This window comes from Channa argus, chromosome 14 (genome assembly GCF_033026475.1).
Source record: "Channa argus isolate prfri chromosome 14, Channa argus male v1.0, whole genome shotgun sequence".
In the NCBI taxonomy this organism is placed as follows: Eukaryota; Metazoa; Chordata; class Actinopteri; order Anabantiformes; family Channidae; genus Channa; species Channa argus.
The window spans coordinates 22,313,073-22,327,501 of record NC_090210.1 but is presented as its reverse complement, the minus strand read 5'-3'; the positions used below and the strand labels follow the sequence as shown (position 1 = coordinate 22,327,501).

The 14,429-nt window shown below is 40.2% G+C and overlaps 1 protein-coding gene across 6 annotated transcripts in view; it reads left to right on the top strand.

Moving 5' to 3' along the window:
- The window catches only part of LOC137098670 (disco-interacting protein 2 homolog C), a 163,861-nt gene that overhangs the window by 103,311 nt on the left and 46,121 nt on the right, over positions 1–14,429 (top strand). For 5 of the 6 annotated variants that reach the window (XM_067475159.1, XM_067475161.1, XM_067475160.1 and 2 more), the window contains exons 5-7: positions 4,447–4,794; positions 7,555–7,644; positions 13,094–13,258. In XM_067475159.1, the coding sequence (XP_067331260.1) occupies positions 4,447–4,794; positions 7,555–7,644; positions 13,094–13,258 (603 nt within the window). The remainder of the gene's footprint in view (positions 1–4,446; positions 4,795–7,554; positions 7,645–13,093; positions 13,259–14,429) is intronic. The other variant, XM_067475158.1, reaches the window with a different exon arrangement.

The window sequence follows — 14,429 nt, the reverse complement described above, 5'->3', positions numbered from 1 at the left end:
GTCCAATTTCCACCGGTACCATGTAGAACAGCACCGGTGGTGGTGGTCGTTGTTAACCCAGGTTCCGACTGATACGGTATGGGAGCCATTTTCAGTGTGAAAGCCATGATTCACATTTTTAATTTGGCATGTGCTTTACGTCGGATGCCCTTCCTGACACAACCGTCTGCATTTATCCAGACTTGGGACTGACACAAGAAGACACTGGCTTTTGTCCCCTTGTGGTTGCATTTTTGTAAAAATAATCTTTACAGTTTAAAAAGTGTTGCATTGTTGCATTTTCTTTCAATCATCAGATTCCACTGGACCACAAAGAGGAAACAAAGTATTAGTAACATCTTGTCATTTGATGGCAAACTCGACACCACAGCCTGACAGCGAAAGCGTTTTTCATGTGAATGGTTTGGTTCTAACAAACTGTTTGCAGGCACGACTGTGATGAATGCTGAATGACGAGCTGTATCTTCACTAACATTCACCCTAACACAGTATGGGAAGACTGAAAATGTACTGGTGGACTCCGGTCTTTTTTTTTTTTTAAAACTTCACCTGGGGATTTTCCGGACAATTGTAACCAGGTTTTTTTTTCTTCATTCTTAAAGGTTCAGGCAAACTGACAAACACACATTTTAATTAAGTTGTTGCACAACAATGGATACAAACATATCAGTTATAGAGGCAATACTTCTTGGGAGACATTATTTATATTGTGAACAAATTCCATAAGGAAATGGTGAATATCACCTCCTTTGTATGTTAGTAATTGTGCTTATTATACCAGAGTTCAGACAACAAACTGTACAAGTGTACATTTAGAAATACACAACAACCACACACTCACACACACACTTAAACACAGCTTTCTGTCTTCCAGTGAAGTTCATTTCAGGACAGCAGAGTTGTGTGTCGCCGAGCAGCATAGTGCAGCAGTGACAAGCAAACACTCCTGATGTCACTGGCTTTGGACAGATCTTCCCAGCTGCATTTAATCACTTTCTCAATACATCATTAAATATATTTCAGCTTTATAAAGAGCTGCTATTTGTCAGTGTGTGTGTGTGTGTGTGTGCGTGTGTGTTTTGCTTCACGGGACTCCCAGGTTGCCTGGCAGCGTCCTATTTGCATCAACATGTTTGCATTTTATCACTGGGGGTCTCTGCCGGGTCCTGGTGATGACGAGAGACAGATTTGCCATTGGAGCATTTCAGCAAAGCTCCATAAGAGTTGAAATGGCATCTAGTCCCGTGGCCATTTAAACCACACATGTCAGCTGTAATCTAAGTTCAATGTACACAATAATCAAACAAGGAATGGTTTGAAAATGTACCTTTTACTTTGGCATAATTAGTTGAAAATAACATCTCTAGATATTAAACAATATTGCTGCCAATAAAAAAATTCAGTGGAGCCATCTGCATGTACAATGCATTGCTCTGTTAACCATCTTTATTAATTGTGAGAAAACATTTAAAATCATAGAAACATAAAAATAGACTAAACAATTCCTCTTTAATTTGTGGCTTCCCCTGGTGAGCAACAAAATATTAACCTTTTTTACGGTGCTTACCTGCAGAATCATTTATGTGATATTTACATTTAGTCAGAAAAGATCAAAGCGAAGTGCTATGAGAAGATGCTTCCATGACATGAGCTGCAAGTGTAAGAAAGAGCAAAGAGGAAGTTTATTTTTCTTTAAGATTGAAGTGGATAGGAAGGTGTGGAAGAGTTCTGTTTTCAGCAGTTTTTTGAATATTGGGAGTGAGGTTGTTGAGCGTCCAGAGTTTGGTAGCATGTTCCACCATCGTGGGATCACTGAGCTGAAGAGTCTTGCGTGGTGTCTTCTGTGCAGTGCTGGGACCACAGAGCGCAGTGGAACGGAGGGATTGTAGATCAGATGAGGGAGTTGTGTTAAGCAGGAGCTGTTGAGTTGACCACCCTGTAGGCAGGAGACTTGAACTAAGTGTGGCAGCTACAGGAAGCCAGTGCAGAGCTCTAAAAACTGGTGTGACGTTTGTCCTTATTGGCTGATTAAAAATGATGCGTGTTGCCATGTTTTGGATCACCTGGAGGGGTTTGATCACGTGTGCAGGTAACCCCATAAACAGGGCATTTCAGTAATTCAATTCAACTTTATTTATATAGTGGCAAATCCAAACAGTCATCTCAAGGCACTTTACAGAGTGAAGTCAAGATGTATAGAGAAAAGTAAAGGTAATCGAGGTGACATATGACGGGAAGTCCAGTTTTGACCTTCGGCCTTGTAACTTGATCACAGAGATTCCTCCTGATTCTCTGAATCTTTTGATGATGACATATACTGTAGATGGTGGGATCTTCAAAGTCTTGGCAATTTTTTGTTTGTCTTTACACATTGGTGAACCTCTGCCCATCTTTACATTTGAGAGGCTCTGAAATGCTCCTTTTATACCAACCTGTGTTACTGACCTGTTGCCAATTGGCCTAATTAGTTGTCAAATGCCTCCTTTTTAAACGTGGCGTTTACTTTTCTAGACTTTTGTTGCCCTTGTTCCAGCTTATTTGAGATGTGTTGCTGCCATAAAATTCAAAATGAGCTAATATTTTCCATGAAATGGTAAAATGTCTGTTTCAACAACTGGTATGTTGTTTCTGTCGTGAATAAAATATGAATTGATGAGATGCGCAAATCTTTGCATTCTGTTTTTATTTACGTTTTCACATCTTCCCAACTTTTTTGGAATTGGGGTTGTAATTCCGAGAGGTAGGGTCTGATCTTTCTGATGTTGCATGTGCTAGAGGATGAAGAGATGTGGTCCGTGAAGTTTAGTTGACCGTCAATGACCCCCAGATTTCTGGCTCACTGCAGACCCGATGATGGGAAGACGCCTGTCAAATTCTGAACCTGTAGTTAAGCACTGACATTTAAAACAACATTAAATATTTTCAGATTACTTATGAAGCTGTTACTGTTTGTAATGTAAAACTCAGAAATATCACCTGACTTTGCCATTTTCGCTTCATTGAGGCCTTTGTCTTGGTTCACTCTTACTTTTCTTGTCAGCATAGTTTCCTGCAGCGACAGGCAGCAGTTCACAGCAAACAGCCCTGCTAAAGCCACTCTATGCCACTTGCTAAGCAGCAAACTGCAGACACAGAGACAAGCTGGTGGACAAATAGCGAAGCAATTAGTGGGTAAAGATGCTGAGGTTTCCCTTTAGGAGTTGGTGGAGATGACAGCTAAAAAAGTGAATATTGGACACAGCCGTACTCCAAATGGACGACTTCCTACTGGATTTTGCTTTTTTGCTGGAGATGAGCATTATAATGTTAGAATATGCCAATGTTCCACTGCCCTAAAGTGAAGGGGGGGGAAAAAAAACAAAAAAACAAAACAACATTGAAGAGCACATAATCCATTTGTTTCTATTTGCTGGATGTGTCAAGCTGTTAGGATGAGTGCAAACAACAAAAGAAATGTTGGAGTAAGAATGCATTCTTTCATCATCAGCAACTACTTGGATGCAAACACAGTCTCTGGCATTTGTTCCTCTCTGAAATGCTGGTCTTGGGATTTCTGTAAAATGGTCTTTTTTTTAATTGGCTGTGTCCCTAATGTGGCTGTGTGTGTGGAATTCCAGTGAAAGCAAATGCATACACACTTCAATCCAGTTTGTATAGAGCATAATCAATAGAAAAAGCTCATTACACACGGTTTCATGAGTAAACGTGACAATTCTCTTTGCCCTTTACCACCACAACCAGTTTGATGGATTGATGGAGTTCATTTCATTACTTTTTAAATTCAGAAACCACCTGTTTCTTAGTGCAGAGTTTAAACCAGCTGAACACTGAGCATTTAATGTGCTCGACTCCCTTCGAAAATGCAACCTCATTAGTTTGCTTTGATTGTAAATGTGTCGCTGATCATCTGCTGAAGTTCAGTTTACACTCAGTCCTCCTGACACAAATACCTTTACTTGTTCTCTTAATTTCGGTGACTGTAGGTCTTTCCTCATCAGTGGCTCATTAACTGACACACACACACACACACACACACACACACACACACACACACACACACACACACACACACACACACACACACACACACACACACACACACACACACACAGCACCTGTGTGTCTGAGAAGTGGGTCAGCTTCTGTTGTTATTCATATGACCATTATGAGATGTGCCTTAGGCCTTATGGCCATCACATGCAAAATAATGTGTGCACACAAATCCACGCCCATACACACGACAACTACAAACTGTCGCAAGCTCTGTCTTTCCCATATGGGTTTTAAACATTAGTAAACCAGTCAAAATGTGTTTTGTTTTTTGTTTTTTTTGTTTTTTTTGTGGTCGGGGTAAATATTTTATTTCATTTTCAGTAAGACACATTGTGGTTTATTGCCGTGTTGAATTAACTTCTTGTCTTTCTAACTCCTATCTCTTCTCTTCAGACACTTCCTCAGGTTCGGAGGGAGATGGTCAGGGCGACGGCGAGGAAGAGGAAGGAGGAGATGGTGAAGACGAGGATGGAGGTGGTGACGGAGGAACCTCTTCCAGCCGGGAGGGGAGCATCAGCATGGAGCACTGGATCACCCGGGCTATCCACGGCACCTCCTCCACTACTACCACCACCACCTCCTCTACAGCCTCCTCCTCTTCTTCCTCCACTCGGAGCGGGGGGAGCGGGGCAGCCGGTGGGAGGCTGGCTGATGTCCTGGCCCAACATGTCCACATCTCTGCCCACCACCACCATCATCTCCGGCACCACCATCACCACCACCACCACCACCACAAGACAGGTGAGGGATTGGGACACAAGTCTACACGTCTTTTAAACCCAAAGCTACAGCTGATACCTTGAGTACCTTGTACTTATTAACAGACATTTCCAGCAAGGGGGAGGTGGGGAGAAACCTCATTTGCAGCGGGAGAAAACATGCCAAAAAAAAGTAAACTCCCTGCCAAATGAATTTTTGCTTACACTTTTAATAACATCCATGACAAATATGACATATTGAACAAAATTAGAATAATTTAACAAAATTCCTTAACAGAGGCACCTTAGACAACTTCTAGCAAGAACCCCCTGCTCTGAAACAACTTAACTTAATCACAATGCAAGTACAATAAATAAGAAGCTAATGAACTTACTAATCAAGCAGCCAACTTTGCTTTTCTCGGATTGGTCAGCAGGTTGAGCCTCGCTCAAAAAGGTTTTAGAAGTTAAAATGTTTGCACCGCTGCCTGTGCTGTTCAACGAGTCTGATTCCCATGGGCTTTACTGTAGTGTTGGATCATATTTCTTTTAAAAATGTGAACTATATTGCACACAGAACAAAAAAAAGATGTTTTTTTTAAGAGGTGCTATTGGAATAAAATGGTTTGCTCATTAATCTCAATAGCAGCTATTGCAGTCCCAGTAATAATAGTAATAATGAGCTCATGTGTTCTTACATGTTTTGCCTTTTCAACTATGGTTTAATTGAAGCCTCTGAATTGCCCGTAGGTGTGTGATTAGTGCTCTGTCACCATGTGTGGCTCTGTCCACAGCTGAGTCTTCAGCACCTTGCCACTCTCAACAGGATGGAGCCATGTTCTTAATATAACCTGGAATATTTTAAGCAGCAACAAAAATGTCACACTAATCAAAGGACAGATTGTGGAGACTCGAATGGCAGAATGTGGCTCCGGCTCTACAACAGGGTGACGGCTTCTCTCCAACTGCTTCCCTCATGTTCAAACCATTCAGCAGACAATTCAATGTCCTGAATTCTATTTGTGCCACCGTTGCTGGTTTGCTGCAGTACAGTCGTGGCTAAATTCTGTGGTGGTGACGGGTTTGTTTTCATGCTGGCACTGTTGGTATCCAGCTAGCATCCGGCTCTGTCACTGCTCAGATGTGATATCAGAGGTTCCGTGCATGCTGTGAGCTTGGCAGTTTGTTTGTTTGGGTTTGTTTCCACCGATCTCCCGTGTCACCGTTCCCCGCTGTCTCAAATTAGCAAAGTCAGAAGGATGTTTCCAAGGGAGCAGCTGCTGAAAAGACGCAGGCCTCTGCACTCGTCCTTGTTCAAAGTAATAACTGAGAAAGATGCAGAAGAGCCTGTGAAGAAAATGTGTTTTTTTTTTATTTTTACTTTGGTTATTTCAGATAGAGGGATGAAATAAAAAAAAAAACATTTATTAACAGAAGTATATAGTGGGTGAAATGTTAAAAGCAGCTCTCTCCATTTGGCATTTGAGGTGAGATTGATCTGTCTGTAGAAGCGACTACAATGACACAAGGAAAGTATTTTCACATTTTTCACATATTGCCACATGGAAGTGACTGAAGGTACTATTGATTGATCACCAGATATAGTCTTTAAAAGTGTAGTTTGTGCTTACTTTTTATAGTAGTTGATGGTTTTTAATTATTTTTGTTATTGCTGTTAAATGATCTTGTTTTCCCCTGAGTTCAACTTTATCACAGAGGAAATCCTCAGTAGTTTGCTTCCACGTGTGGCGTACAGCGCTGTTTCTCATTTCTTTGTTCAAAGCGGTCCAGGCTTCCAGTATTTCCATTGTGTATATTTGTATGTGTAACTACCCGAGGGAGATCATTTTCCTTATAGCCTCATTCCAGCCCAGCTTTTTTCCCCCAGCTCTTATCTTAACAAGCAGGCAGAGTAGTTCTGATAAGTTTTTTTGTTCCTCCATATCTCCCTAATTTGTACTTTCATCCCTCCACATTTTCCTTCATGTTACAGATACAGGACATTATAAACAGCCTGGCTCCTAAGGTTGAGTTTTGTACTGCTCTTTACAGGAAAGTGCCACGTGTTTCTCAAACAGCCAATGCATAAAGTAATAGAATAAACCTAAGCAGAAATATTTCCTTAGAGCAAATATAAATTGTACTTACTGTACAACTGTAATATTGTTGTTGGTGACTGATTTGGTTTTGCTATAATAAAGTTTTAGCTACTGTATTCATTGGATCCCAACACATTACTATACTGAAACAGTTAAATATGGAAAACAATGTTCTCTTGCCAAGTGAAATGAATAAATGAAGCTTGAATAGGCCAAAACCTCAAATCAGCAAAAAATCATACTCAGCATTATAGTTTTTTTTACAGATATTCAGATGCCTGCACAGTATAAACATTACAGTTATTATAATAATAATAATAATAATAATAAGAAGAAGAATATTTATGAAATAATGAAGACTTAGCTCCACCCAACCTGGATGCTGTGAGCTAAAAAATCAGGAGCCTAAATCAAAACCTTTTCTGAACGGATTAGCACAGAACAGAAAAAATAAACTAAATCCAGGCAAATCACGGCATCTTTCATACAGGGCCTGGACGTTCTGTCCTCTGTACCACAACAAAGAAATTATTCATGCAGCTTTTTTTTTTTTTTAAATCACAAATATTCTTCTGCATTATGGTGAGTCTCTGGACAGTGAGGACTCCATCACTGAACAGTGAGGTTCCTGATTGACGCCCTACTTGACACCGCTTTTCAAGACCCCCCCCCCCCCTTCCTTCCTTCTTGTTCCTTACATGCAGGCCTTTTAACCCACCTCTCCTTGAGGAGGAGGAGGAGGGCAGTGCCAGCTGATATGGTAGAGAACGGAAACTCTGGGCCACGACGGTCTGGTAAGTTGGACCTGGGAGCATGGCTGGTGGAGAGCTGAGACACAACATCGGCGACCTGCCATCCCTTGGCGCGAGGCAGTGTGTGTTTTTTCCTCATAATTGTCAGCGTTCTTTGAGTGCCTAGTGTTGTGTGCTTGCTGTACAAGTTGTGCCCCTCATTAGTTCTTCTGTGCTAATAAGATCTTTGCATAGCCATGTCTTGAACGTGCATAAGATATCCAATGCTAACCTTGCTAGGAATAGCATTGAGCATACAGTAGATGCATGAAAACTCGATCATGTGTATTTAAAACAAAACAAACAAAAAAAAAAGCTGTGTCTCACAGCTTTTTAGTCTTTTAGAAGGACAATTGTTGAAGAAAATCAACAATGCTTTTAAAGAGGCTCCATAGCATCTTGTATGAATGAGTCCTCCCTTTGTCCAAGGATACCTTGTTTTAATCTTCATTGATTTGCCTAATTATGCAGCATGTTTTTAGTTGTTTGCCCAGTCGGAGGCAATCTGCCTTCAAAACGGCTTTTCATCTAACCGAGAAAGCAGATGGCAGTGGAATGTAGGCCATCTGCCTGCTCTCTCTTTTTGTTTTAGTCTCTACTTTTATACAATATTGTACAAATCTTCTGCGTGGAATCACAAACACTGTATCAGAGAAGATGACACCTGTTTTTGTACAGTCATGAAATGCCACACAAACAGCCAGACTTGATGAAAACTTCAATGATATAGAAACTTGTGGACTGCACAGCATCTACAGGTCTGGCATGTGAAAGACTGCAGGCAAAGTCTCATTTGTTGATGTGGCCCACTGTGTGTTGCTTTTGTGTAAAATGGCAATTCACGCTGCTAGAAACAATGAGCGTTCACTTTAAGAAAAAGGTTGATTAAAGGTGTGTCGCATTGATCATTGTCAGTAAAAAAACATACCCTAAATCCATTGACTCTGCAGGGGAAGTGTTCCAGTATCCAATGTAATTAAGCCTCAAAGTCTGGTTGAGGTCCTCTGGGAGCCTCCCAGGAAGTACAGTGCAGACAGAGGAAACCTCTGGTCTCTGAGGAATAACAGTTTAGCAGTGTGGGACTTGATGGCCTGGATGTTATTCATCAGGTGTCCTGTAATGGTGAAGTCAAAACCATCGTGAGGATGATCAGAAATGGATTCAATAGTACATCGAACGTGAACACCCATTTAAATTATAAATCCCGTGTTCTTCTCTGTTCTTACAATAGCAGCATGAAGTCTGGTTTAAATGTCAGACAAAGTGGATTTGTTTGTGTGGCCTTTGGAACAAGACGACCCAAAATGCTGCACCTAAGCCATCAAAAAGATGAGACTCAAAGTAGATGCACGCTTTGTTTCTGAATTGCCCACCATTGCCCAACATTGTGCCTTCTCTCTACAACTTTCTGTGGTGCTTTAAACTGTGACTTTACAAATTTTCAGCTTGGTTCTTGATCATTTTTACCTTGAGAACATAAAGCCTGTATGAATGACATTAAAGTTCCCTCTGCCATCCCAGTATTAAAACATTTCTGAAATTCTAGCTTAAAAAAAAATTTACAAAATAAATCTCCTCCAGATGACATCATCAACTAAACTTTTTAGTTCAGAAGATGTCATGTGAGGACGTTCTGGGAGAGCAAGAAGATGACACTATCTGAACTCCCCCCCCCCCCTTCAGATGATGTCACCTGGAGCAGTTTTTCAGCTAGGAGCAGAGGGAGATCGAAGGAAAAAACATATATGGACTCTCAAAATTAGAACCAAAAAGAATATTTGTGTAGTTGGCATCTAATGATTCCCTACTACCTTCTACATCGCTACATAAAGGACATTTAGTGAATAATGCACATATTCTCGTACAAAGTCGTGTCTCTATTTGTTCAAACTCTTTTCGTATTAGTCATCCCTCAACAAGGTTCGTGACAAGTCCATGGGGACCTGTGAGCATTGCAGGGCTTGATCACGTGACCTTTTTATCCACAGCATCTTTAATCATCACGCCACCTTCAAACCCTCCTTGAACCATAGTATGACACGAACATGCTCCATCCGTAAATCACCTCCTTCATTCAGTCTGATTGGTATTCCAGCAGGGATGGAGGCGTTCGTCTTCGTCCTCCTCAGCCAGGGCTGATATTCATCCTTGTCACACATCATCATAAATGCATTCTGAATAGGTCACTGGACACACACACACACACACACACACACACACACACACACACACACACACACACACACACAGATTCCTGGAGAGATGACAATACGTGACTTTACAGAGTGCATGTGAGTTAGCTCAGACAGGCCAGATGTTGCAGAAACCGAACATGCAGCGTGATACAGTAATTAGCATGCCCCTGCTGTGCACTGCAGTATTGATATGCAGTCCATGTCTGGATAAAGAATTCTGTTTGGTCTCGCTGGCTTTGGCTTGGTGCTTTGCAGGGAATAATCTCTCCCTCTCTCCCCTTGTCTCTTCAATTCTTTTTTTTTTTCTGGCTCTGCATGTTTTTTTCTTTTTTTTGTGTGTGTGTGTTTCAATCTTTCAAATCCTACCATACAGTCCTGTTTTATTTTTCTCTATTAGCATGAGCAAATGAATAAAAAAGACAAAGTTTTCCAAAAGTGTCTCTGTGCATCAGAGGGATGTTGGTGTGTTGCATTTGAAACTGAATAAAGTAAAAGACGTTGCATTAAGTTTTGTTGCCATTTACACACGAGACAATAAAACTAGTGGGAGTCCATTTAAAGTAGTAGTAGAGTGTTGAATTATTAACTACGTACAGTACTAAGTACATACAGTGTATATGTATATTTACAGTATCTGTCTGAAACGAGCACTCCCTCTTTCAGAGAGAATAAGTGATGGGGAAATATTAAATAAGAGGGAGACTGAAAGCTTGGAGTAAAGTGCATTTTTATCTTTAAATCCTGAGCAACATGTTTAATTCAGGCCAGTTCTGTTTATATGACTAGAAAGTACAACAGGATGTCGGATAAGAATTACCAGGGGATACAGAGAAATACTATTTGTACGGGACTATTATTCAACATAAGGAAGGATTTATAGTAGCCTGTATACTGTATATACATTTGATACCTACTCGGCTTAAAATTTAAGCCTAGTATATATCTATTAAGATTTAAGACTTATCGCATAAAAATGTGTTCTAAAGACCCTAACAGTGCTAGTAAACAAATGCTGTTGGGGACAAGAGATAATAAAGGGCATTTTCACACCCGAAAGTCCAAACAAGCTTCATGTTCATGTAGTAAATTTTATAAGTTTGATCCACTTAACTTTAATTTCACATTGCAAATTTTGTGAGCGCACTAAAGAACTTTGCACAACATTCCTACTTCCTGTCGTCATCGCCTATGGCATCCTGCACTTTGATGTGCTGCTGCTGCTGTATTTTCTTTTTAAGTTGTGTTGCTCTCCTGACCCCTCATCGTGTCTTTGTTTCCTCTCAGAAGAGAAAACATATATTTTTATGCATTCTTAAGTTTTTATTTCTTCTCAAACGATCTTGTCTCCTCCTTTTGTTTAAATAAATCTATTTTAGCTCTTTTCTTGATCTCTTGTGTTCAAGGTCGACAACAACCTACCTCGGTTCCCTTTAATTGGTCCAACGGGTCGAAACTCGCTAAACTATGGTTCTGTTTTATCTGGACCGAGACTCCGTCTTTTGGTCTGACCAAATTCTGGGTCTTCAGTACAAATCATGGCCTGAGGCACTTTTGGACGAAGCTTTAAATACTTTTGATAAGAAAATGTCCATTGGCATTTTTTTACTCCTCGAGTTGTTTTCATGTTGTTGTTCTCTGCTATAACACTATGCTGCAGTCAGATATGCCTTTCCAAATGTCCAACCCCCTATAGGTTTAAAAAAAACTGTTCATTGTGAACCATAGGGAACCTTTCCACCCTGTAACCTGAGAATACAAGATTAGTCTCTAAATTGTAAAAATGTATTTGCAGCAAAGGCAAATGACACACAACAGAACATGCACTGGCAGACAGGAGGTATTTTTGCCCTTGTGGGGATAAAATTCTATTGAATTCAAGTGAATGCCAAGGGACGGGAGACAACACAGCAGGCTGTACCTACACACGTTCCTATTTAGATTCGCCGCACATTTTTCTTCGTGCATCATGTCATGCTCCGACCACTCAAAGTAAAAGATCCCCCGGGCAGAGCAGTAAACACCGTTTGATGTTGCTGAAAAGCATTTGGCTCATGAAAGAGCCAAATGTGAGGAATTTGAGGCATGATGGGAGCTTTGAAACATCCGCTGCAGCAGATAGACTGAAACACTTTCTAAATGTAGCACAATTATGTGGGAGAAACGACCTAAAAACCAATGTTGAAGTGTGGGTGTTGATGGAAATTGAGGTTTTAGAAAAAAATAATAAATAAAATAAACCTCAAACGCCACAGCATGAGGCGGTGGATACTTTGAGATGTTGGTGGACAAAGTTATCTGTGACGTAAAATGGTAGTGGTGGATTTTTTTCAGTGCATCCTTATGTTTCTGATCAACAGGAACAGTGTTATTGAAGTGTTCTTTTGAAAGTTAGAAATACATGTCTGGTCTGGGATGGAAGATGAACTCAGAACATTTCACTCAAATGAAAACTGCAATACGACAGTGTAGAAATAGTTACATGTAATATTAAGTTAGCTAGTTAACTAAAAGGTACCAGAGAAACTCCTTCATTTATATAAGCTGAAAAAATACTTGATGCACCAAAAGTACACTTTATTCAAAATGGGTTATTTAAACATGGGTGAATATGAAAATATTGCGTTGTGATAATTGCTGCATGCGTGTGTTCATCACTTTATAGTTGCAGCTGATAATGATGAAGTGCCTTTTAAAAACCTTACTTACTGTTTTAGTTAGCTGTCATTTGAGTTACTTTACGTACTGCTCGGGTGCTTGTGAATTTCTCAGGATCAATAAAATCCTAAGACTATGCTGTATGTTTTATTCATCAGTAATATCACATAACTGAAAAATTTTAAGTCAGAAGTTAATCTTGTGAGGTTGAAGAATGAGGTGGCAAAATGGTAATACTCAAGTAGAAATACCTCAAAGTGAAAATATTTTTTTCCCTCCACTGTTTTACAGTTTGTTTCTCTTGTGCTAACACTTTGCAGTCTTTATTGAATGTTTAAGTGCTGTTTTTGTTTGTATTTTGTATAAAAAAATCTAAATGCTATTAGTCTGCTGGTATTTAAGTATTGCAGTATCAGTGGATTTGTACTCCTCCTCATACTGGGACTTGCTGTAAATGCTGTATTAGCGCAGATACAATTGAATAATACTGTAGTAATTAATTACACTTTGGATCATTTAACCTCAACATCTTCAACTAAGGAATTTGGTGTCATTATTAGAACCTTCACTAAAGGCCTTTCTTCCCTCCTTGAACATCCTAGAGAACCACTCGGCCCCTCCAGATGTCACCGGTTACACCAACAACACCTCCAACACCACCGCCACCACCGATGGGATTCAGGTGGAGAGGGCCACGGGCGCCAGCACCACAGCCCAGAGACAGACACCAAAGTACGGCAACGCTGAGCTGATGGAGACTGGAGACGGTGAGTCAGGGCTGAGCACATGAAAAGCTGGGAAAGTGATTCTAACGGCAACACCACCTGCTACAAACGGAGCCTCTGATTCTGTGATGGTTTTCTTATCTCCTAAAACGACTCGTTCATGCCCTGAAACTGTTAACTTAATACATTAATAAAGGTAAAAGTTTCCAAAGTATTCAGACCAGGTTCTACTCAGAAATATTCCACTGACATTATAGGATTAATGCAAGGTGTTGAGCACCACTCATCGTTGCATCCACCAGCTCCTTTGTGTGTCAAGCTGTGCTCAGATTTCGGTCAATTCTAAAATGCTTTTTGTTAACAGTAAAGATGAATTCAGATATTTGTGCAGCTTCATCAGAGGTGATTGAGATCAGGTGGCGGTTTGATTGTTTTTCTAATGCAGAGCTGCTCATCAAATGCTGTGACTGATGCTGCGTTTGATGGAGACATTGAATCAGCTGCCGGAGCCTACAGATGGAAGCTTATTGCAATGTTTGGCTGCAAAGCTGAGGCTCTGTTTCATAGTGCTCGGTTCAGATTTGATCAGAAAATGATCAATGTTTCGTTGTCATGCTTGTGACTTGTCATGTGCTTTTTTGTTTTTACAGATGAGCTTTAGTGGATCCATTCATAAACTAACTTTGGAGTTTTGAGGATTTAAGCTTTGAATCAGTGTGAGAGTGGAAATTTCCCTTTTACTTTTTAGATTGTATTGTGTTCGTACGGATTTTCTTCTCATTTATCCGGTTTTTGGAGGCATTTGTTATACTTCTATTACTGGAGGACATCATAACACACGCTGATCCATACACAATGTCTAATTCAGCAGTAAAACTAGTATTTTATTTTGGACCAAATAAAGTAATAGCTAGAAAAATGGTGTCGTTTTATTTTTGTTTTTGTTTTTTTTAGAACAAGAATAGTGCAGTATTCGTCTCACCACCTTGTTGATTCTGTTTTGTCTGCAGCAACCTGTCTGTTGCTGTTCGAGTTTTCTAATGTTCAAAGGCATTTTTTTTAATGGTAGTCTCCCTCTGATCTCTGCTGCATCTTTACACAGAGCCTTTGCAGAAAACTGCAGAAAAAGTGTTTTGGGACAGTTGTATTTTGAGTTAATGGAGATGTGAATAAGTGGAGGATTTGACCTTGTTGGAAAGCGTTGGTGATGCTC